Source organism: Struthio camelus, chromosome Z, assembly GCF_040807025.1.
Source record: "Struthio camelus isolate bStrCam1 chromosome Z, bStrCam1.hap1, whole genome shotgun sequence".
NCBI classification, from domain to species: domain Eukaryota; kingdom Metazoa; phylum Chordata; class Aves; order Struthioniformes; family Struthionidae; genus Struthio; species Struthio camelus.
This window is the reverse complement of record NC_090982.1, coordinates 76,560,804-76,586,566: the sequence shown is the minus strand read 5'-3', so window position 1 is coordinate 76,586,566 and position 25,763 is coordinate 76,560,804. Positions and strand designations below refer to the sequence as shown.

The following is a 25,763-nucleotide window of genomic DNA, read 5'->3' as shown; positions in this document are numbered from 1 at the left end:
CAGCACATCCAATAAAACAGACCTCAGCTGTTACTCCAAATATGTGTACAATTCCATTTTATTTCAGTTCTGTTTTATTTGTACACGTTCCTGGTTATGGAAGGTCACAGACACTCCCCTCTTTTAGGTACAACTGTCCACCCCTATTACGTGGTATTTTCATGACTGACTGAAACCTTTGTGAAGAGCTGACTATGCACACAGGCATGAACACGGACCCAGGCACATCTGCAGTGCATTGGTTGCAGGGGGTGGCCGGAAGGAGACCTCTGTACGTACAGCTCTCCGGTTGCTGCTGCCATGCTCAGAGAGTCTCCGCTACCCCACAGGTGTCCCTGGCACACACAGGGCATGTTCACCAGGAGAGAAATCTCCAGGAAAGATGTTCAGCTCCACCACTGGGCTATTAAGGTGCAGAGCCTGCCTGGACAGAGAGCATCGCCCACACCACCTGAGGAGTAGCAAGCCTTCCTAGCCTCTGACCCACTGCCAACTCCACTTTCCCAAGGAGAAAAAAAGAGTAATAAAACATACATCTGTACAAGATCTTTCTGACACGTCATAAGAGTATTGCATAAAATTAACTGCATCAGGAATCTCAGACCTTTACAGGAGAGAAAACCCCCTTGGACCACTTTTTGTTCAGACACCAGTGTGAATTCTCTGCCAAGGGCTCTGCTAACTGCCACAGCTGAGGTGGGTTACTGGGAGACTGTCGCTTGGAGAGATGACCTGGTTTTGCTAATTTTCTTCTGCAGGTCCTCTGAATACAAGGCCTGAGATTTTTAATGGCATGTAGGCGCTGCGTTGCTCTATTTAGCATTGCAAAACTTACGTGACCTAGCTCAATCTTATCTTCAGAAGTGACCGAGGTCCTCAGGAGCTTAGAGTCGCAGCAGAATTTTCAAAGCTGGTTGTGACATGATTTGGTTTCATTTGCACAGACAGAAAACAAAGAAAAGCCTATAAAGACTCTCTGTCATTTTATGGACCTGGTAAACGTTTGTAACTCTGCTTTGTGCTGCTGCGTGGAACACGTTCAGCATCTGAAACCAAGCCGCAAGGTAACTGCCTCAAGAAAACTTCCCAGAAGGTGAACTCATTCTAGACAGGTCCACCAATACCTTTCATGGGAAACCCATGGAGAACTGGGTTGAAGAACACCAATCCTGCTGCACAGAGAGCACTTTACAGTAAGCCACCAAAGCCTTCTTGTAACATTTGCCTTCAAGATCAATCTCAGGGAAAAGGAAAAAAACCCACAGACTTGAAGAAGTGTATAAAAGGAAGGGGCAGAGAATGGGAACGCACCATAAATCCTGACAGACTGTGCATTAGATGATGGCAAAGCCTATCCAAGTATATACCAGATGGGAAGGAACTGAGTGATGTATTGGGAATCAAGAAAGTAAAAATGAAAAAGCAAAGCATTTTAGTCTATTTTGCCAGGAAAATAGGGTTTATGTGATCACACTGTAAGTATATCTGTGCCTCTTTCTTTTCCCACTTCTCCCCTTTTAATCAAATGGAAGAAACTTTCCAAATAACTTAAATCTCTACAACTTCAATGAAGTAGATGGCCAAGTAGAGAAGATGCTCTTCAAAGCTGCAGCACAAGCTCAACCCTTTTTTTTTTTAACAGAGAACTCAGAAGGAAAATTAATCTTGTATATATATCTCTCACTATAGGAAAAGTTCCAGTGGGAGAGAGCAAGTTCTTAGAGCATTAACACAGGGACGAGATCTACTTACATGAGACTACTGGCAAAATCATTACCCTCAACTGTATGCCCACCCTGCTGCATGGACAACAGCTTAGCTTTCGAAACAAGCAGACAGCAGCTTTGAGATAAATTAGCTTCAATTCCTGTTCATCTTAACAAATCGTGTGTTATAAGCCATAGCAGAAAGCCAGCTGCGGTGGAGTTCTTGATTAGAAAGCAGATTCCTTTAAGTCAATCAACCAGAAAGCCAAAACCTGCAGGATATCAGATTTCAGTTTTTGGTATTGACAAAACTGTTTGTCGAAGAAAGGTTGGTTCCTCAAAGCATCAGCAGAGAATCAGAGAACAGAGGAAGCGAAAGCGAGTCGAGAAGAGGGGAGCTGAGTTGAGCTTGAGCGACTGTAGAAGTGAAGGAAGAAAAAGGTTAGTAACAAAAAAGCAAGAGTGGAAACAGCTGAGGCTGGGAATCCATGCAGATTGTTCATGAGCATGAAAGAGGAAACCACCAAGATGTGAAATAGGGAAAAGAGAAGAAACTGAGAAGACCGGAGTCCAAAGTTGAGAGGAAAAAAAGAAACGATGAATTGTTTGTAAGTACAGAAAGGAAGGGGAAAAAAAACAAAGGCTACTACGCATCATCATTTCCTTCTCTATCCTTTCTGCTTAGGAGCCAGCTTTTCTTCTCACCATTTCTAGAGAAGCTCTTTTGGCTGAGCCAGCAGGCGTTTATTTTCCTGGACTTCTCACAGTGCTTAAGTGTTGCTGCTTTGTAGACCCAAAAAAAACAAGACCCAATGGGAGGGCGCTCCCCCCACGTTATTCAGAGATGAACTTGGGCAGTGGTTTTGATCCAGTGCTTCTTCCCCATCCAAAGAGCCTCCCCTCCTACTCGAGAAGGCCACCTCCTACACACGCCTGAAAGCACACTTTTATACTGGACACTTATACAGCACTTGAAAACTCCTGATTTCCTGAGTAATTAAACTGTTGTAAACATTAGCATTACCACAGAATGAATGAGCTGCTTCTTTTGGAAGAAGTCTGTACTCCTCTGAATCTGGAAACACCCTTCCATATAGAAAGACAGATGGACACAATAGGGGAAACGAGGATGTAACAGCCTTTGACTAGCCAAACTGCTTGAAGCCGATTTAGGCAGAAATGAGGCTTGATGGAATTCTTTAAGTTCTGTTCCACAAGCTGGTGTAGGCCAGAACCTTAGGAAAAATACTCAGAAATCACTTAACAGATGAATCCTTCAGCTATTGCATACATGTGACACACACTAACCATTTGCAGCTTGTAATGTGAAAGGGTGCTTTATTTTGTTTCATTACAGATTCAGTCCAGTTCACAGAGAACACATTAGTTAATACATATCTTCACTTTGTAGGAGAAATGGGCATGAACACATGAGCTCTCAATTACCAGTCCTTTATAGCCAATTTATGCCGGTTTCACCTGAAGCGTATGTGGATCTCGAAAGCATCATGCATGGCAGTTTTCACTAACATCTCAGATAGGAGCGCTGTAATGTCATCTCTACAAACACAGGAGAGGAGGATGTAAATCTCAAGGGCTGTAAAATTAAAAAATATATATTCTTGCCTCTGGATTTATCTTTTAAATCCCATGTTTGACATCAGAGGAAATGTTATTTAAAAAAAATGAGTCCCTGAATAGTATCTATTTTTCCTTGAGACACTGGTTGGAGTTCAGGGTATGGATAGCGACCTTCACTCTAAGCAGCCAGTGAGAGCTGGCTGAAGACTAGGAGCATCCAGAACTGCCTCAAAACAAGGCCTCTGGGTCTCTGTGAGCTGCAGTGGTAGGCAAGGGGAAGAAGGGTACCTTAATCTCAGCAGAACAAAGCAGCCCGCTACGTTAAACCTTTTAAAATTTCCTCTATTATAGCAACGAAGGCGAGGATGTTTGCTAAATCATCCCCTATAGCGTAGCGAATTTACCTTCGTTGTTAAGATTTATGATCTGGTAGCACTTGTGAGGCTTTGCTTTTTTTAAAAGCACAAGCTAGGACTTGAGATCCCCAAAGCTACCTGTCCCGCTGCCCCTGTTCGGATCAGGCAGCCGACAGAAGATAGCGTCTCCCTTCGCAAACCCGCCGTGGCTTGCACCAAACCCGTCAGAGAGGTTCAGGGATCCGCTTAATGCAAACTCCCCCTTTTGCAGACAGAGGTTCTACCTTTAAGCAAAATTAAGCTGGTAATGAATACTGTAGGCCTCTGTCTTGTACATGAAATAATTTTAAAACTCTTACTGGAAGAGGTAAAAAAAAAAAAAAAAAAAAAAAGGTGATTTTCTTACCAGATTAGCTGTAAAGGGGACAAAACCCCACTATCCCCCCCAACCTAACATGAAACCAGCAGGAAGATGAAAAAGACTTGCAAAATGAATACGAGGGGATAGAAAAGGGACTGTGAAAAAGATACTGTAAATTTGAAGCATGTTTCAAGTAGTTTAGATTTTCCAAGTTGTTTTAACATTTATGCACTCAATTTGCTCCTGAATATCTATTTCCTAACTTTTCTAATTAATTACTTTTCTCTCCTCTCAAAGAGCTACAGAAAAGGAAGAAATACAACACAGGAGAGACAATAAAAGCAACCAGTTAACATATACAATCAAGTACAAAAAGTATTCTGTAGGCTATCAAATGTAAGAACTACACAGCAGCTTTCACTCCCCCCCCCCCCCACTTAACGCAATCTCATTTTGAAAAAGTTTAGAAGAAATGTCCAAAGTTCATGCCCAAGCTCCTCAAAGTTTTAAACACAGAATCTTACAACTGAGAAAACACTGTTTATCTGTTTATTTGTAAACGAGAGTTTGAAATACTTTGCAATATACTTTTAACTTCATTTTTCTAAAGAAACAGCATTTAAGAACTGAAAGAATAGTGCGGCATTAAATGTTAAGGACCTTATTTTAAAAACTTTTATTTAAAAAAAGGTTATATAGGTATGATGAATTTACGTTGCATTTCAAAGTTAACTACTTAGGCATCTAACTGTTTTAAAGTGAAGTGCAAAACTGGAAGTCCAGACACAGATGAGGCTGCAGAGCTGTGCTCAAGATGGAAGAGGTCTACCCACGGCAGGCACAGCCACATACTCTTAAGCTAACTCTTAGCTCGTCTTAGTCTGTCTTGGTCATGGATCCTGCAGATCTGAGTGACACCACTGATTAGGTCAGTTTGATCTACTTAATATAACCTCTCCCTTTCTAATAAGAAGGATATTAACTAAAGCTTTCAGTTAAGCGATAAAACCTTTCTAGTCAGCAACACAAAATAAAAATGACATGCTTGCTCTGTTTCAGGCACTTTCAAGATCATAGTTTATTTACTGTAGGTAAAAAGCTAGTATACAGATTAGGGGATGCCTTAAATTTCAACTCTACAGTTATACACCATCTAGTATTCTTGCTCTGAATATTAACCAAAAAAGTTTCTAAACACCTGTAAGCCCCGCTACAGATCTGCGCTGTTATGAGGAAAAAAATATATATATAAATCAATGCTTAATTTGTTCAATGCATAATATTTACACTGTGAAACAAAAGGGAGATAATAACAAGCAGTGGTAAAGAGGCAATAAATTTTAAAAAGCCAAAGTTGGTTTTTATATATTTTTTTTTACAATAGTGTGCTAATCAGCATAATTGTATATAAAAAATTAAAATATAATAATAAGAGCGTCCCATTGCAGAAATCTTAATCATCTGAACTGCAGTCATTACTTGCTAACCATTTACATGCAACACCAGCTAGGACTGACTTTTTGTTTTTAAAGTGTTAAACAGGTTATGACATTTAAGAGACAAACATTAACTTGTGTGCAAACAAAATTAAAAACTGTGCTCAAGAACTGTACTGATCACAAGCCTCTTCCATACAAGAAAAAAAAATTACAAACAATGATAGAAAGTGGTCTCTTTCCATACATTAATTATCAAAGGCAATGCATAGACTGAGAAAACCTGGATGGCAAACTCCGTAGACACTGGAAACGAACAGCTTTCACATACATGCTCTTTATAAGAGGCCTTTCTTTCCACCAAATGGCGATGACTGATAGCAAGTAAGGGGGCATCAGGTGTACAACTAAGCAAATCTTGCAAAATACTAAGATGGGGGAGGTTGTTAATATACATTTTGAACTATATATACAATATAATGGAATGTATCCCATCCCAAAACTGTGTCATGAAACAACTGGACCTTTCTACACTAGCCTTATGACTCAGTTATAGTTCTCATGAAAGTATAAGTACACAGGAGATTTATATGCAAAGTGAAATTCACAGGGCATTTAACAAGAACTATTGACAAAGCTGCTTAATGGCATTTCCGCTTTTAAAGTAATTTTGTTAAGTATAATTGAAACAATGTCTGTGTATAAAGTGTCCTGACAGATACTTTGATATGGAGCTTTGGCGATTTTAAAAAGGCCCTTTCTGATCCGTTAGGAGTTGTACTGCAGAACTACTGATGCATGCACACATCTGTGTCAGCTAAGACTAGTGATCCAACTGCATGCACGTTTCCTCCTTGAGGTGCTTCCCAAGCTAAACCACCGCAATAACAAAAAGATGAAAAATAGATTAAATCAAATATTTCAGATAACTCAAATTTAATAGAAATGAAATGCCAATATGGCAGTAAAACTTTTTTCTGTTGTTTTTAAACAGGAAGGTCTCTTGTACCAGCAGAATCCTGTATACAGATACACAGAGAGGAGGGAATACACCACTTATAAATCCCATGAAGTAAGAGCCGATTCGTCATGTGAGAAGGTACAAATTACAGAAAACATGAATAGTCAATAGAAGAGAAACAACTGGTTTACATGAAAGAAGAGAGAACACTTCAGTCTGATTGCAGTTATTTTGTGAAAGCTGCTACAACAGCCCACAGAACCTCATTCGTGTTGGCTTTCATACATTCAACCTCAGGGTCTAAATCCAGAAGCTGTCGCACTCTCTTTGTGGCTAAATCATACTGCTCATCCAAAAGGGGGGCAAAAGCGTTCTCCAGAACATCTGAAGCATGGGCTAAATAAACGAGCGCCAGCAAACGCTTGTCCATGCGGTGAGGGTCATTCACCCACTTGTCAAGAACTGCTTCTTGAACCTTCTTGATGAGGCGTTGTTTGATATTGTTGTTGGTGAGGGGGTGCGTAGTCATGTCAAAAAGAAGGAAGTTCTGTTTCTCTGTTGTCAGTACACCTTTTTCCACTAGATTTTTAGCTAACCGCTCACGGACATTCCGTAGTTGGTAGTGCAACTTTAATGGGTTCCACGTTTCACCTAAAGAAGCAGACAAAAAAAGCTAATAGTCAGGCAAAGTTTAATCTGTACTATTAAAGTTTTCTTTTTTCTTTTTCTTTTCCCTATGGTGCAGAAAGTGCTGTCAAATTCGTATAGCTGAAAACAAGACGCTGTGCTCATGTCAGCATTTCTCTGATCTCTGACCTTCCCAGATATATGCACAGACAGCGAGACCATAAGAGCCTCTTTGAGGAGCTTCAGTGTACATTTAAGTTTTGGATGAAACACTAGCTAAGCCATGTCCCGATTAAGAATATGACAAACAGGCACTCTCGTACTGAAGAAAAAAAAACACAAAGAAAGAGTTTATATTTAATAAAAAACAAAGAATTTCCTCCAAGCTTGTCCATTTGCCTCTTTTCAGCCTTTATCACTTCAGAGACTGGAAGGAGCGTCATTGCCGTTTTTTCAGCCACAAAGATAAGCTAATGCACACCTACTCTACACGTCCTTCTCTTTTTCCTGTTCCTTCAGGTTTACATTCTTCTCTCCCTTCCTGCCCCCTCTCCCCGAAGATGAAATAATGAGACATACACTGTGTGTATGGGGCATGGGAGGAAAAGAGGGCTATAACGTGTCTACAAAAATTACTGCTAATGTTTTTTTTTGTCAAGGCAGAAGTGGGCACATCAGTCTGTGCGTGCGTGTCTATGTGTTTAGAGGAGGGAATTTTAAAAGCGCAAAGTAATATAGCAACAGCTACTGATAAAGCGAAAGCTACTAAGCACTTTGACAAGTCTGCCTTTGCTTAAGAGTTTACCTAGCAAGCTAAAATTTTAGGTCCAGCCTGAATACTTAACATCTACTTTTAAATACTAAAATCCCCATCTGATATAAAAGAATTTACTCCTTTTAAGATGCAAGAGATGAGAGAGCATTAAATATTTCTTATGTAGATGACTTTTTTCCATAAATGATCTGAGAATTTCTATAGCATATGTAAGTAGAAGTCAAGTTAAGTAAGCAAATGAGGTGACACAAATTGCGTAGTGAAAGGCAAAGGTTCTGTGAACCCACCCAGGCCCATTTTGCTTACTGAACTGTACAAGTTCTTATAGGACTCATAGCGTATTGAATGTGATTCCTCACACTGACCATGAATGAAACTCTTTTAGAATGAATCTAAGAAGTGAAATGCAATAAAAGTAGACTTCATAGGGCAGAGATTATTTCCTAGTTTTTTTTTTTTTTGTTAGATGGATGTTTCCATATGCTAATAAGAAAATTTGTAGTGTGGTGACACCTTGTGACCAATCCCCTCAATTACACAGGAACTTGATTGTAGAAATATAAACAGAAGTTTGTTACATTTACAGAAAGACTTGACGTTCCGACCTGAATTTCAGTGTTCCCAGCTTGTAAAAAACCATCAGCCTGGCAAATGTAGCCTTAAAAGCCTATGCAAATATCTCCATTATGGCCTTGAACTTGCATACACTGTAATTTTAAGCAGTATCTTTGCATCACTGATAGTTACAGATGGAATAGCTATTTTCCAGGATCAGGCTCCTAACTAAAATTCCAAATAATTTTTCAGTGTAGCCCATCTAAAAAAAACCCAAAACAAAATACCAACCTATTTTTCTTCAAACACTCACAAACACTCGTGCATAAGAAAAAAGGATTAAATCAGTATCTTCCCAGAGCCAAAGTTTAGCAGGATCAGGCCTCAAGGAAAACCTACAGTTTTGCTCAATTCATTAGTTGACCTTTTTGAATCAGCACTAACTTGATGTGCTCCACACTGGGAAAAAGGTGAAATGTCAGCACAAATTATGTATCTGGGGTAAGAAAAATGGATTGTTTCTGCAAGCTGTAAATGTGCAGCGGAGCTGCGCAGGAGCACTCTGAACTGCGAGGCTGTGCAGCCGTGCCCCCTGCTGACAAGGACCGCTTTGTTCTCCCTCTCCCCGCTCTGCCCTCTCTGCCTGACACACAGTCAAGGAGTAAGAGGAGAGTGATGGCAAGAGCATGAAGAATGAACTGAAGTGGCAGGAAGGCTGATTCAAGCGGCACAGGGAGAACAGGAAGAGCACAATCAAAACAAGAAGGCAGGGAAAGCAGGAAAATTTTGTTGGTATTTGAAACTCTTGGGTTGTTACATACATAACAAATAAATTTAGATAGACAGCTTCACCTACCAAAGTCATGTTGTTGACAAAATAGTGGGTTTTTTTTTTTCCTGTGTTGTCTGCACAACAGCTCTGATCTACTCTAGGGAAGTTTCATTTTGTGTGTTTTGTAAAACAACGGACAAACCTTAGTATAGAATTCTGGCTACAGAAAAACAGTAAAAGCAGTACGTGTTAAAAGATGGTCATTGTTCATTTCAGTTACGCATCCTGAGAATACAACTGTTGCAGGAGTATATGAAAAATTTTAACTACAGCGATAAAGATGAAATCTAATTGGCTTTTCATCTTTTTGGCAACAACTCATTAGCATTTACAGGTCTGGTTTACTTCGGGTTCAGCTGAAGAGGCCTCCTTCACAGAGTTGGGAAATTCTCCGACACGTCCATCTAGAGCCTTTCCATACCCAAGTTAAGTCAAAAGCAATGGTTACTTCTGTTTGATTAAAGGCTACAGCCAACAAGAGACCACTCTAGAGGACAGACTAATTAACCGTTTTACATACTTTCGACCCCAAAAATCTTACAGTATGCTCTCTAGCGATGCCAGATAATTAGCTTTACTAGGAGGGGTGGGGGGGGAAGCAAACGCATTATGTCCAAGTCTTACCACTAAGCAGCTCAATCCAATTTTGTACTGTTTCAGGAGGCTGGGTCTCTTTTATGTGTTTCAGAGCTTCATCAAGTAGAACATCCCCTGTAGGAGCATCTGACTTACAAATCACCTGAGACGGAATAAAATGCATCAGTATTTTGACTTAATCCATATACTGTAAATATCAAGCATTAAAGACTAGAAGAATCTACCTACTACCAAAACTAAGGAGAATTTTAAAAAAATTCTCCTTTAAGAACGTGTAAGCTTTAAATACACCTAGTTGTTAGAAATAAATATTTAAGATTTTAGTTACAAAAAGCTACCTTTAGTCTTAAGCTACCTATAACCCACTTAATCAACTAAAACTGTAGTATTAATACATGCTTAATACTTGATTTTTTAAGGAAGATAATCCACTAACCTGGCCATGTCCCTCACTGTCCCCTTAAAAGAGAGTATACTACAGTGTTAAATTGCATTCTGATGGCACTCATCTATTCTACAGCTTCAGGTCAATTTATTTGACTACTACAGTTAAACAACTAGGTCACATGAAGTTGAGAACCCAATTAAAACTGAAAAAGCAGGAAAACTGATTTTCTTCTCCTTCCATAGATCTCTGGATAAAAGTAGGTTCAGGAAAACAGCTATGAGTTTTTACAGCTCTGAAGAACACACTGACCAGCAACACTACATTCCTTCCATTCACTAACAGATAAAATGCATGTTTTAGGCAAAATATTTCCGTTTTAATAAGTGTTGTTTATTTTAATTTTACCTATTTTAATGCAAGTTTTTATATATGATGGATGTTTAAGTTTGTTATTAAATAACTTCTAAATGATTTAATTGAATTCTTTCTCCAAGAGAAAGCAAAGGGAAAAAAGTTATTCACAGTAACATAATAAGACCTAAGAACGTGAATAACTATTTGTTTACCAATATAAGTAGTTATATAAACCATGTACAAATACCGCTTTCTTCTGGTTAGAAGAAAAACAGCACCAAACTAAAACTTACTGGTTTAACAAGCAGAAGTCAACATGTTTTAATAAAAACAAAACTAAACAAATCTTTCTTCTTGAGGAAAATTATTACTACAGTTTCAAAGTTATTCATGAAAATAATGATTAAATCTGGCAACTGAAGTACTTTTACAAGTTGGCAACGTATAGGCATCAGGTAAAAAAGACAGTGGGCAACTGAAGAAGACTCAACTACATCCAAATAATTCAATACATAAGGGAGAAGCAGCAGGTGAAAGATCTTAAATTAAATAAGTCTTCCAAGTAGCTGAGAAGGTGTATACTGTCAACCTGGAAAAGGGTTAAGTGTCCTGTTGGAATATGTTTCAAGTTTACATTTGTTCTGTAATTCTAATAATTCTTAATACTAACAACAGTGCAGTAGAATACAGGCTTAAGAAGTCTGCGGATGACACTAAACTGAGATGAGCTGTAGCGTACGACGGCTTCATAATGGCACGGTTACTCTGAACTGGAGACACGGCTAAAGTCAATAAGATGAAATCAAAAAGAAATGCAAAGTCATGTCGTTAGGATGAGAAAATGGAGAACAAACATAAAACAAGTAATAAACAAGTACACAGTTCAAAGTGACAGGAAAAAGATCTAGGCGTTACAGTAATAGACTATGAACTAAACGAATCAACAAAAGCCAAGTCCTTTAGTAAAGAGACAAATTCCTCTCTAAGACGCATTAACAGTAATATTGTACGAGAGAACTCTTTCTGAAAAGGAGATCTTAGCTGGAATACTATGTCCAACTCCGATGGCATACATAAAAGCACAGAAACTAAGATTTTAGTAACACCAGCAAGAATAAAACAGTCCACAATAACAGGTTAAAAGTAGGTTTGTTTAGTTCTAAAAATAAAATAGATAAGATTTTTTACACAGAAGATATTAACCAGTAGCTTAGGGTATCTAGTTGGGAAAAAATACAAGACACCAGCTTATTTTGGAAATACAAAAGATGCTGCAGGATGTACATTATCAAGAACTTCACAAGGCAAATTAAACACCCAGGGAAGTCACTGAATTGCATTTAGTGGAGAATTTTAAGATAAATATCTGCCAGAGAGAGACCAGATAAACCCGATTTTCTGTTACTGCAACAAGTTTAGATAGTCTGTTAAGATACAGTTCAGATCTACATTTCTGGGAGCTGGAGGTCACTCCAACCATAAAACTTGGATATTTGGTTTTAAAAACACAACTACATTCTAATCCAGACAATCCCTATTGGAAATGCAATACACAACAATTTATATTTCTTTGTTGATATATTATACTACCTTTATATTTCTCTTTCTGATATACAAGCTCACAGCATGGCTGCACTCAAAACCTCTATTAACTGCATAAAAGAGTATTACGTATCTTCAAGGTTTATATCAAGATTCTGAATTTTTCAGTTTCTCCTCTTTAATTTTCCTGGAGCCTACTTTAGGTTGGATTTTTAAGCTGCTAGGTTCAGCTCTATCAATACCCTTACTTTCAGGTTTCCTTTAATAATTAGCCTGAAAACACTCCAACAAATTTATCTTCCCTTCTTTTTAAAATTGACATTCCAGTAGATAAGCGTATTTTAGTTATCTTTGAATTGTCCCGCATGATTAATTTAACAGTTAAAAAAAAAAAAATCCAACATGACTGTATGAGCCTTAACATACAGGCGTTCAGAGGAAAGAGCTCTAGGGAACACTGACTCTTCCATTCAACTCAGTCAAGACTCGATAGGCTCTGTGAAGCCACAAAACACAGCAGTTTTGTCACGGAGTTTACCATTTTCCACAGCCAGGCATGCACCATTTTCTTGTCTCGTCTCCGCTATACTGAATATGCTTTGCGTGGATTCTTTTTATTATCCTTTCCCTCAAACTAATTTGGATTACGCTTCCATGGTATTTCTCTCCCTCTTCCTCTCCCAGTACACACTTCCACGGAGGGAGGCAACAGGGGAGGCCCAGCCACCCCTCTCCTATGCTCACAGCTCTGCTTGTTCCTGAAGGAGGATTTATTGACCAGTGCTTCTTGACTAATTCTTTCCAGAGTTTTCACATTGGAAGTCATATTTTCCTTGCCCTTCTTGTGTTGTTAAGTGGGTTGAGGATCTTATGAGTTGAATCATCACAGAAGACCAAGTATCTGCAAGGGTGGATAAATTTTTTTTTTTTCCCCTTTTTTTAATAGATGAGCTAAGGTAGAGAAAGCAGCTAAGAACCTGATTCTTCAGAGATGATACTCCTTAGCCTTACTGCAAAAAAAAAACCTTTCCTTATTCCAATTTTTCAGGGATCTTTCATGTACTAGATTTGCCTTGTATCCAACTGCTGAGGACATTTCAACTATATAGAATATTTAATTTGCATTTTCTACCATGCAGCTTTGCAATTAAGTGATGCTAACGATGAAGTACCTCTTGCATTGATTTTAAGTAAGCGCTCTGTTGTTTAGCTTTAATAATGCAAAAATTAACTCGTGTGAATCACTCAGAATCGTCAGTTATAAAATACTGAAGTTATCCTACTAAGGATTTCTTGGGTTTTGTCAGGTTTTTTTGGTAACTGGAATTATTGCACTGTTTTCTCTAATTGTAGGGCAGAACAGAATACCATATTCTATCTTCAACAACCACTAGTCTTAAAAACTACTTTTTTATTTATACAGAAATCTTGACTTTCACTTGTTTCCAGAAGTGATACCAGCAGGTAGAACTCCACAACGCTACATATCCTCAGGATAAATTTACAATGATGTTGCAACGTAAACCACGCCATGTCGACGTTTCATAAGCTTCAGCAGAGTTCACTACCACTGTCTCTGACAGTTTCTCATTGTCTCGTTTGCATTCTATGACATTCAAGCATGGCTTTAACCTGTCTTGATCACCTGAAGCTATGCCTTAGAAACTACAACAAATAATTGGTAACATCTGTCTGATTTAAGGCTTGAAACGGAAATCATTGTAGCTGGCAATCTTTTAAGTCAGCTGCGTGACTAAGGTGGTTGCTGTAGGTGGCTAGAAAGCTGAACTTCTCCCCAGAGAGGCAGTCCACTCTTCTTGTTCTCACCTTGCCCTCTGTGCCAGCAGGCTCACTTGTGCACCATCTGATGACAACAGCAAGAACGTGATTCAAGTGACAACTAAACTAATCACAAAAGTGATCAGTTTTCAGAAGTCAGCTGTCAGCCAGAGCCCTTACCTGATCTACTACAAGGCTGCACAAACACACACTAGTAAAAACCCAAGAGGCTCCAAAAATAGGTAAGCCTCTTCGCAAAGACAGAAGACTGGAGAAAGACAGGACTACCCTTCTCAGCTGCAACACAGACTAAAATGACTGAAGCCTGTACCTGCTTCGTACACACCGTGGCTCGAAGATGCGCGGTTCTGAGCAACAACTGCTGCTTTAAGAAGCTCCTACCTTCCCACCAAGTCCCAGGAAGGATGAGGAGAGGAGAGAAGGAGGCTTAGCTTGAGGGGTAGAAGCTATACAGAAGCTATATTGCCTCTGAAGGCCGCACCTCACTGAACCTCGCAGACAACGAGATAGCTCATTCCACTCACTGAGCACAATACTTAAACAGAAAGCTGAGGGCAAGGTGAGCAATGCCTACAAGCTCCTACAAAAGGGGGAAGAAGGGACATTTGTTAATTGAGACACTGAAATCTAGCAAGCAACAAAAAAAAAAAAGACTGAAATTTGATGTTAAACACTGCAAGACTTCAAGTAAGGAAGGTACAGAACAGTGCAAGTCATCACTGAGAAGGATTTCTCAATTCAAGGGTCGGGGGAGATGGGGAAAAGAGACATGACATATATCAGTAGTTAGGGATTTTATTTGCAGATAATTCCTTAAGCAGAAATCAATCTTAACTTGAATTTCATATTAAGTGTTTTTCACAGAACCCTTCTGCCTGTAAAAAGAAAACTCAGGAGCGTCTTAATAGCAGAAAGAATAGAGTATTTAATACTGGGTAGCTTTTAACTCTTTACACAAACCACACAAGAAACCCCAATACAAAAAAAAAACACAAAAAAAGTCACAAAATTAAAAAACGCAAGACGATAATTTGGCTTTTGTTCTTTATTCAAAATAAGCACAGGTTATTTTTCCATCTTATTAAAAAAGCACAGTTAAAATTTCAGTTAGACATATCTGACAAAGTTTCTGTAGAATGAAAATAACTGCTAAAGAACATTCCTGAATGCCTAAGAAGCCAAAAGCTTTGGAGGAAAAAATTCTGTGCAAACTAATCAAAGCTGAATTACTCAAATGAAACTAAAAGAAGTAGGAGCTGTTTGTCTGAACAGAGGCTCAGTTCTTCAGAAGTGAGGGAAGCTGGGAGTGGGTTGGAGAATTTTCAAACTTTCCTTTAAAAAATTTAGCAAAAGGTAATATTGACAGGAAAGTCTGCCATAGAAGTAAATTTATTTGCGGTGAACAGGCAATATTTGACCACGTTTTCAATAAATCTATTTTAGAAGTATCCACTAATGCTGATGAAATAAAAGATTCTCCAAAGAGTGCGACTTTGCACGTTTTATACTAAGGAAAAATCCAGCTGCAGAAGTAACAAATTAAAGCCTCGAATCTTCAGCCTAATTCCATAAGGAATCTTAAAAATATGCCCATCTTAAAGTTAGATGAGTACACCAAATTTAACACACCGGTCACATGCTTAAATTAGACACAGGTTTGTGTTCTCCGGGGCCTGATGTACAAGGATGGCCTCCTTCCCATACACTGCAGCGCTGTGACTGTGCCACTGCGTACACCAGAGTTGTTAAACTGGTGGCTTGCAGTGGCACGCTGTCAGTTAGCCTTCCCGCTCAGCCCCAGCCCACAGCTCATCCACATTGCAACAGCCAGTTCCTTCAACAGGCCACAACTGGTGCTACTGGCTCTCAGCAGCAACTGCTGCCGCCGCACCCTGGCCAGAGCCTCTGCCAACTGTGTGTGCAATGATCCCAACAGAAACAGGCACAGGGCAAGAGAAAGAACAGGAGCAAAGAGCAAGTACAGAAGATGTTACAAGCCACTTTAGCTCACGGTTTAAATGTTTTAGGTAATAACTCTGTGCATCTAGCTTACGTTACTATTCAGGATCCTTAACCCCACAGAAAGGAAAAAAAGTCTTTCCTTACGACTACTTATAAGCATGCCACAAAAGTAAACGTGACCGTTTTCTTCCACTTACCTTTCTCGTTAATAGACTTTTGCGCCTCATTCCACAAGCCTCCAGCTGAAGACGCCCTCGCAATGCCAATTCAATCAACATACAGCCACGCAATCCTGAGGAGATGCAATCGTTCCAGAACGATGTGTAACCCTGCGAAGAATGAAAGACAGTAAGAGATCTCCATCGCCACTTAAAAACAAATAAAAAGGGCTTACTGCCTTCTCTAACCAGTTCTTTCTACCCTAACGCACTTTGAAGCGGCACAGCTAGTCAACTTCCATTCTTCACTGAAAATATAAAAGAGAAACAGATCCATTTCCTATTAGTTTTGACAGTCTCCGCTCTTTGAAGAACAGTGAACTTCAAAAGAGTGATACAAATTAATATAGCAAGATATCAGCAACTGCTAGATATAAAGTGTAGTTTATAAGTAGTTAAAATAGCATAATTACATTCTTCAGACCTCAAGCGTTTGGCGTTTCCAACATCACACAGGCTTATCTGGATTTCCTGAGAAATATTAAAATTATTTTACATCCATAAACAATCTGGCACCAATGAAGTAATAATAATCTGAAAAATCAGTATTAAGATCTGTAGTATATTGCAAATTAAATGATCAAACAGAAGGGTGGCGATTAAGACAATCTACAGAACGGATTTTTTTTGTCTTGAATACAGTAAAACCAAAAGACAACAAAACTTTTTCAAGAAAAATATTTATAACAGCTACTATATAGGTACTATTTTGTCATTCAAATCTTTTAGACCTACTTAATATATTTCTGAAACTTAATGCAGACTGCTCTTACACAAACTGCAAAACTGAAACCGCATCTATTCTCTGAACCATACCACATCTAACACTCTTTTTAGCTATCAAGAACACAGAAATACAGTTATCTGCTTACATGGCAGAACAGAACATTTGACCCCATAAATCTATCCAATTCCTAGAAATACATTTATTGACTTCTGTACTTTACTGCTTAAAAATTGTGACAGAAACCTTATGAAAAGGAAGTACAGTCAGCTTTAACACTCAGTCTTCAACTTAAGTAAAGCTTAAAGTTATTAAATATTCTTACAAAAGGCATAACAAATTTATTTACAAAACTAAGGAGAGCTGAAGCTCTCACTTGCAGTGGGAAGACAGCTTCTATTTTAATTACAGAGTAGCCAACATTTAATATAAAGAAATATGACTGATGCAGGAACAGTATCTAAGACAAAACAAAATAATTTTGAGAAAGGACTTGTCTTTTGAGAAATGATCACAGAAACACGGAGCGTGATACAGAAAGGCCTTCCAAAACTCCTCTAGTGAGGGCACCCCGTCTGTGACAACACCCACCCTGAGACACTTTAGAGAAAGGTGCAAGAAACAAGAGAAACAGAGCACTCCCTTTCCTAGGATTCTCATCCTAACCACTAATAAAATCATGAGCAATGCAGTTTTACACTTACTGCAAATAAAAGTTGTCGGGGTATAGAAATACATCAGATGCTTGCATCTGAAGTCTGATAAATATGTTTAGGTGTATTAACCAGTCTCCAATAAATTCATGCCCTTACACATGGATTTCTAGGAACACGCTGATATGGGCTTCCATTTGGCAGCCAGCTATTTTCAAGAGCTGTATTATATAAAAATCCAATATTCCTAAAAATTCTGCAAAAGCTCTGTATTCCTAGGAAGCCATTACTGAAATACGTCACAGACATTTATCTAAAAGGCCGTAAATACAGGGTTGGAAAGGTGTTTGAGAGGTTGTCTAATCAGCCTTCTACTCAAAGCTGATACTTTGTGAATATCAGCTACTACCAAAAGTCAGCCATTCCCTAGATTAAGCTTTTGGTTGATATCAGATGCTTCTTTGCCCCCCCCAAAAAAGTATAAAATCAGGTGGAGTACCAGGTTTGATGAAAAATGATTCCTCCTACATGCTACTATTTCAAATTAAATGGTCTCTTTATGTAAAAATATTTTTTGAAATCAGACAATACATAGGCAAACTAAAAATCCATTGGATAAACTTACAGCTGTAGTATGATAAATATACACTTCTTTCTAGTCACAGAAAGTGTTATATTACTATTCAAATAATTTAAGTTCTGGAATTTATTTCCTTATGTAGTAATGAAAACTTATTATTAAAATTAGTATTTTTCAATGAGGTGACATTAGCACCATTGCTTCTGCAGTTATCACCAGATACAAACTCTTCTGCTCCAGCAGTTATTCAACATATTCGACTACAGGCAGTGAGTTGCACAGAAACATGCTAGAAACAATAGGATCATAGGATAATTCAGGTAGGAAGGGACCTCGGGAGATCTCCAGTCCAACCCCTGGCTTGAAGCAGGGTCACCTACGAAGGCAGACTAAGATGCTTAAGGCTTTAACCAGGCTGGTCTTCAAAACCTCCAAGGGTGGAGGCAGCAAAACCAGCTAACAGTTTTTAATCAAGTGATCTTGAAGAGCAGCTCAGAAAGATTATGGTCTTCATAAATAGACTGTGCTTGCGCCAGTGGGTTAGGTGACAATAAAGTCAGGAGAACGCTTACCATCTTCTTTTTAAATGGTCTGTGATGAAAGGTTGAGAGTTTGCAGCTGATCCACAAGAGAAAGAACACCAATTTTAAGATACAGAGATTACACTGCTATTAACATGGTGAAGGAGAAGACATTTTGTAACAGAAGGGGTCATCCTGAACCTTTCAACATCATTTTTCAATCCATTAAACTGGTCTTTCCAGATAGTTCAAAGAGACTGATCTTTTTTGGCACTTACTGCAAAGACCTCAGACAACTGAAGAAACTTTTACAGAAGGTCAGTTTAGCACACAACAGCATAACTAAATTGTTTTTTAAATTATCTCAAACCTCTTACTGTAACTGAAAGGGAAAGATGTAGACATTTATCTCCAATACTGCAAACACCACCTTGTCACCTATCTCAAATAGCACACAGTGTTAACTAGGAAAAAAAAAGGCACAGAAAAGAGAAATAAGAACACTCAGCAATACTACTACTTAAAGGTTTTAGATGGACAGTGAAGAAAAGGGGAGTGAAATGGGTAGGGAGAATAACAACATGAATAGAGGAGAATAATAATATAGAATACTACATTATTTGGAAAGGAAACAATTATTTGTTCATTTGCCACAGAGAAGAACTAAATGGTGACAAATGAGGTTGGCTGGCAGGCTTAAAATTCAAAGGCAACTTCTTTTTCAAATAAGAATTCAACTGTTCCTATAGGGAGGCAAAAGTATAAGAAAGCTTAAAAAATATCAGTTAAACAAGAGATTGATAATAAGGTTTGATAGACATCAGTGGACCTGTTAGCCCCACACGGTTTGGGAAGTCCGTACACCACTGAAGTTGGGAAGGTATACCGGAAGGAGTCATTCTGTGTACACCCTTTTGTCAAGTATTACCTAGCCATTCTTGATTACAGGACACAGAATACGACAGACCTTTGGCCTGACTGTTTAAACACCATTCTTGAATTATGTTCCAAATACCTAAAACTCTTAAAACTATGCTCTATTGACATCAAAGATCACTCCTTATAGACACAAGTCATTCCACTATTTCATGTTATTACACAGCACAAGTATTCCCACCTCTGTAACACCAGATAGTTCTGCTTTAGCAAGCTTCCTACATGCTTTTATAATTTTATAAACATCCTAACTCAATGAAACACTTATTTCATTAAAATTGCTAGGCAACGGGGGGGGGGGGTCTTACAAGGCAGAGAGAGTTGTCTTTATCTGACAGCAGCTATATCAGAATAGCACTTTAAGCTAAGAATAGCTTGCGAGACAAAATTTTAAATCTATGTTGATTCAAAGATCATAAGAATGTTTACAACTGTCATGTTTACACAAACACAGCACAAAAACATTTTTTCTTCAGAGTAGACCTAGAAATTCTAAGGTAAAAAACAAGTTTTGCTAGACAAGCACAATGAGAAATGAAAATAAAGCTTATAATGGAAACTTGTTACACTCTTAACTTTGAAAACTCAGTCAAGTATGGCAAAGCACAGAAGTAAGGCTGAGAACACCCTTCTGCTTAAAGATTGTTATCTAAAATCCATGTTCATTAGAGCATGTCTCTCATCATCGCTTGCAGCATTGATTCCCCTTCCCCTGTTCCCACACCCCTTACCCAATTCCTAGCTCACCCAGGTCTTCTGGTTCAGAAAGCCATTAGTCACTTAAAATAGAAGACTCCCACTTTTACATCCAGTCCGTCTCCTAACCATGGCCCTGTGCCTCACTGTGAACCCCCTACCCCATCCTTCACTCCCTGCTTCTACCTTGCCTCTTCAGCTACACTTCCCCATCATCCAATCGTGACACTCTCTCCACCCAGGGGCCTGCTTCCCCACCCCATGTTATGATGACATACATTACAATTTTGCACTTCTAGCTTGGTAAAGAACTGCATTTGTGTGACCCTCAGGGTTTTCCTTAGATCTGTTTGCACAGATGGGGCAGACAAGATTGCAGACTAAAAGTATTTACACTGCATGCGGTGAGCAGTCATCTTATTTTTGTTCTGCCCTAAGAGGGGGAGAAAAAGCTACATGATTAGCACATGTTCAAGCAAGTAAGACTTTCTGAGAGGTTGGGTCTAGTTTTGCTGAGCAAAGCGGATGGCTCTCGCAGTTTCTTCTTACTTGCTATAGGAATACACAAGCTCAGATCTGCACACAAAGTACAGTGTAAGCATATACTGCGATCCAGTTTCCTGCAGCTACTGCGTGCCGACTGCAACAGGAAGCACGGCTGACATATGCTCCGCAGAGAAGGCAAGAACACGGAAGAGGTTCTGACTGGAAAGCTCCTACTGATGCCCCTTAAAACTTTAGCTTATGTTATTCCCTAACATCATCTTACCCCCGCAGCTTGCCTCCAAGATCCCCGACTTCCAAGCTTCAAAAACCTTGTATTTAAATAGAATAGGGGCCCAGGACTTGCAAAAAAATGTTTATTATAAAGATTTCTAGAAATTGTGACAACTCCTGCGCAGACAAAGAACTCATGTCTTTCAGCAGCTCAAACATCACGCTGTTGTGAAAAATGTAGTGGGATCTTCTGTTTATGCTATAGCAAAGCTGTAACAACAAGGTCAAATAGTAGAAAGAAAACACACGTATTAGCACTGACAACATCACAGCATTCTGAATTTGGAAGCTGTTCAAATACTTTTTTGAAGCACTCAAGACTAGGAACTGCAGAATAAGAGATGTTGCAGAGGTATTAAAGTACATTCCTACAGAACACATTTATTTCCAATTTTTCAATACACTCAAAACTGAAATTTATATTTAAAATCCATAAATTACTCAACAGATTTCAGATTTGAAAGAACATTTGTAAAAAGTTTTTAAAAGAAGACAGATGAAGACATCATCTTCTCCATCTCAGGTCCCTCAAAACCACTGCAGTAATGACCACTGTAATTTACTAAGCATGTAAGCAATCAGAAAGAGAAGTCTCTAACATAACCACCCCATCTGAATATATCTGGCAAAGATCAGTGCCAAGTGTATTGGTCGTTTCTACAGAATGGATGCTGCTTAAAAACTTTTATGAAACCTGAAATCATTTGGCTTAAACTTAAAACAGCCAACAGATTTACATTACTTCATTCAGCTTCCAAGCAACAGTCAAGCTAGTTTCTGGGGGGGTGGGGGGGGAGTTCACTGTTTTCTCTACCACAAGTGCAAATTAAAAGCACCTAACAGTAGCAATGCAAAAATATAATTAAATTGCTGATGCTAAAGATGCTATTTTACATTCACAGACACTACCTCAAAATATTTACTGGGAAAGTCTCTTTAACAGATTACAGAGTGAAAGTTAAAAAATACCTTCTTCATAAATATGAGGACAAGAGGCTTATACAGACTGTATGATGTCTTATTTCAGAATACTTTGGTTTTTTCTTACCCATAACATTTAATTACTACAACTCTCTTCCGACTACGAAAATATAGATTACCTCTCCAATTCTTCAGCTACCTCAGAATAGAAGGGTTCTATTCTGGTGCAGTTCTACTACACCAGCCACAGATCAGAAAAGGGTGGGGATGAGTGAAAAATCTGTGAAAACATCTCAGATTAAAAATAAAGAAGGAAAGAAGAAAAAGCATTGACACAATTCTAATCCTGAAGCCTCAAAACACACATACGGCAATAAAAAAAAAAAAAAAAAAAAAGAGCGAGCTTAACTTACTTGACCAAGGCTACCAGTTTGCAGCACCTTCTACAATTAGACTGTGGTTGACAACACATTCCCTGATCTAAGTCAGTGAGTCTCAAGTTATTACAGATTACTTTGCAGATCAGAGTCATGGCAAACGAATATCAGCTTTACAAGCCTTTTAATTAAAGGCATCATAAAGCCATGCAGTAGCCCATGAAAATAATTGAGGCTTACGACGGCCTGCCTGCCCAAAAATTTTTGGGAACAACAGACCCCTCAGGCCCATCCTTAGATCCACCCACGCTCATATTCAGTATTGGAGGTCAGTGTCAGGTCAAAGTTTTGGCATTGGCTCAGACTCAATTTACATTTATGAAGAACAACAGCAGCACTTCGCTGGAATAACGCACCTAACACAGCCCTGTCTGAACTTCTCTTCCTAAAAGCCTTTTCACTTTATATTCTGGCTTAATAGCATCCTTTAAGCCTCATCTAACATCCTCGACATAAAAGCAAAACAAAGCATCTCTTGAAATAAACCAAATATTTAAGGGGGAGCCTTCTGAACCAGAATCATCACTAGAGCTATACAAAAACTGAAATTCCTGTGCACAGGAAATTCCAAGTTTAGAAATACTTAAAAATTTACCAAAGAATGCAACTTCTGAAATTTCATTTAGAGCCAGCAGAAAGAAAATTTTATTTTAACCCTTTTTAACCATGGTAGCCCTAACAGAAGGGGAGCTGGCCAACTGGAAAGGCAGCACAAAGCCAAGATAACCAACAATTACAGCACCTGAGGTGTATGAAAGCCCTGGCTCCAGGGCAATATATCTGATAAGGGTTTCATGTCTTAATGGTAGCCTAACTTCAGGATTTCTCAGTTAAGAACAACCTAGGTTAAGGAAAGCTTTCATTTTAGCAAATAGTAAATTCTGAATTTACAGGAAGCCTGTTTTCCGTTACTCCGCTGGGGACCTGCTATTACTTTTACATGGATGGCATTCAAATACCGTGACAATACAAAAGCCCTAAGACTAAATTTATGTTTATACATAAACAAATACCGAGCTTTCCCCAGCGATGGGTTGTTTCTTTCCTTCTACTCTTTCTGATGCACGGCAGACTATTTTTATGGTACGTTATCAGAAATTACTGATGACAAACACACTGGAAAACATTCCATGCTTGCTGGCATCACGTGAAGTTGCTGAGGTCAATAATCTCCAGGTTTCCTTTCACATCCTCACCAAAATTTACAAAAAATGTCAGGTTGGAGACCTCATGGTCTATTCATGGACCACGGTTTTGGAGACATAAAAATACAACACTTCAGTTCCACTATTAAAAGAACCAGGAGAAATAGTTGTCAACTGCTGTGTAGGCCGAGATGGCCTAACTAAAAAGAATGTGGAGCTTGGAAGAACTTTCAAAGTCAGTCTGGGTTACTGGTAGGATTGGACTAAGTAAATGGAGTAGTCTGTTGATACAAATTTTGTGGCGGACTGATTTACATGTTGCATAGCACAACTGGCAAAGAGTCTATTTACTTTTAACATTCATACGGCATGATGTGTCATGCAACAAGAATACCCAAATGCTCGCCTTGAATAATTTACCAGGATAAAGACTTAAGTTTTGTATGTTCATTAATTCAGTTTTTTTTTTTTTTTAAATTAGAGGTACTTAAGGTGGCAGAAACACCAAGGGGAAAAAAAAAAGCAGGAAAAGTCACCGAGGACAATATGACATCCCAGGGTTTAATTACTTCCTCAGCACAAGCATCTCTTTTGAACCATTACCTTCAACAGCACGTTGGCATTAACCTTTCCGCACAATTTCAATTGCTCTTCCTTCGAGAGAACCATTTCAATTTTATTGACCTTTCAAATCAATGTCAGTTCTCCACAGCACTTTCATTTTAACCTTTCACAAAATCAGGTAACTTGAGAAGGTAAGTCCTCCCCTGCGTCTTCATTTGTAGCCAGTTGAGGGCTAAACCTGAGAACGTAGTTCAGTAAAGGGTGAACTGCTGCTGAAGACAAAGTACCTGTTGTTAATTTCCATTGCTGCTCATCGCTGCCATCTCTCTTGAGCCTAGAGTAGCATTTGTGCAGTCAGCTAACTTGGAGCGGTCTGGCTGAAAGCTAATGGCCAGTCCCTTCACCTGATTGACTGAGCAACTGAATGAATGGTAGTGGCAGCAGGAGGAAGGGAAGGAATGTGTTTGGGACAGAGGGGAAAAGGCAAGCGCACCCCCATCAGTGACAACCCACAGTTTACTTGACAAACTGATTTCAACACTACAATCTGAATAGTTAAGGCAAGAACTATTCATTTAGTCATTGGAGGGAAGAGAATCAGGAAGAAAAGCTCAAACATACATTATTCATACATTATTGGGCTATCTATACCGAAGCCATTCACGAGCGCAATCCGCTCAAAAGACACAAAGGACAAAATACTCACAGTATCACGGACTATACTCACCATTATCTTGAGCTCCCTGGTTTGGACCCCAATAACGATTACCCTGATCAACATAAATTTGAAGTTATATTATTTAAATCTGAAAGTTATATTATTTAAATCTGACTGGACAATGACAGCATCTCTTTGATTCTCTGAAGCAATAGCAAGTTCTTTCAGAGGTGTCTACTAGCCTATTATTAGCCAGCACAAAGCCAGACAGCACATAATAATCCAAAATCTCCATCTGTCACCCATTTGACAACTACTGCAAAGACAGGCAGGGACAATTTATCTTGAAATATGGACTGCAGTGAGCTATATTTCATAATGGACTTGATCACAATTGTGACAGAACTCTCACTTTTTTAGTCAAGGAGTTCCTGTCTTAAGTAACAATTTCTGTATCTTCAGAAGGAGAGCTGGGGAGGGGAGAGGGAGCATACACTGTCCATGTGCACGACGACAGGCTAAAGGATAACAGGGATTTTGATCTGCCAAATATTCACAAAGATGGCTGTTTCCTTACTCTTGCACCATAACTCCAACGTAAGAATTTGCTGCCAACAACTTTCCAACTTTAGTCTGCTTCACAGCTATGAGTGCAGATGACAAACATTATTTTAAAGTTAATTAGGGTATTTTGATTTTAATAGAGAGTATTGGCAGATTGGGGAGCACAGGGCTATCAAACCCTCCTCAATAAAGGGAAACCCATCTTAACACACTGTTTCCTTTAAATATGCTCTCTGCAATTACTGATACTATTTTGAATTTTTGAAAGTAGCAAGAAAAATTTGAAGAACTTCTACAAAACATCTCCTTAAAGTTGTTCGCAAACACCAAAAAGGCAAAATATAAAATACAAACAGTATTTTATATCAGAAAAAGTTAATGAAAAATATCTGGTTTATTATAAATTATCTTTTAGCATTAAAAAAAAAATCATTCCTTCATGTTGGCCCAATAGGTTAATAATTATACAAATTCAAAATGCATCTATTACCAGTATTCTTCCACAACATTTCCTCTTCCCCCATATTCATGGGGGA

General features: G+C 38.7%; 1 protein-coding gene across 1 annotated transcript in view; it reads right to left on the bottom strand.

Annotated features, from left to right (window-relative positions):
* Positions 1 to 5,053: 5,053 nt before the first annotated feature.
* LOC104147772 (Golgi phosphoprotein 3) overlaps positions 5,054 to 25,763 on the bottom strand; it is a 34,507-nt gene continuing 13,797 nt past the window's right edge. Inside the window, exons 2-4 of the mRNA XM_068927445.1 lie at positions 16,031 to 16,162; positions 9,815 to 9,929; positions 5,054 to 7,052 (exon numbers count right to left, since the gene is read on the bottom strand). Coding sequence (XP_068783546.1) covers positions 6,628 to 7,052; positions 9,815 to 9,929; positions 16,031 to 16,162 — 672 coding nt within the window. The 3' untranslated portion in view covers positions 5,054 to 6,627. The remainder of the gene's footprint in view (positions 7,053 to 9,814; positions 9,930 to 16,030; positions 16,163 to 25,763) is intronic.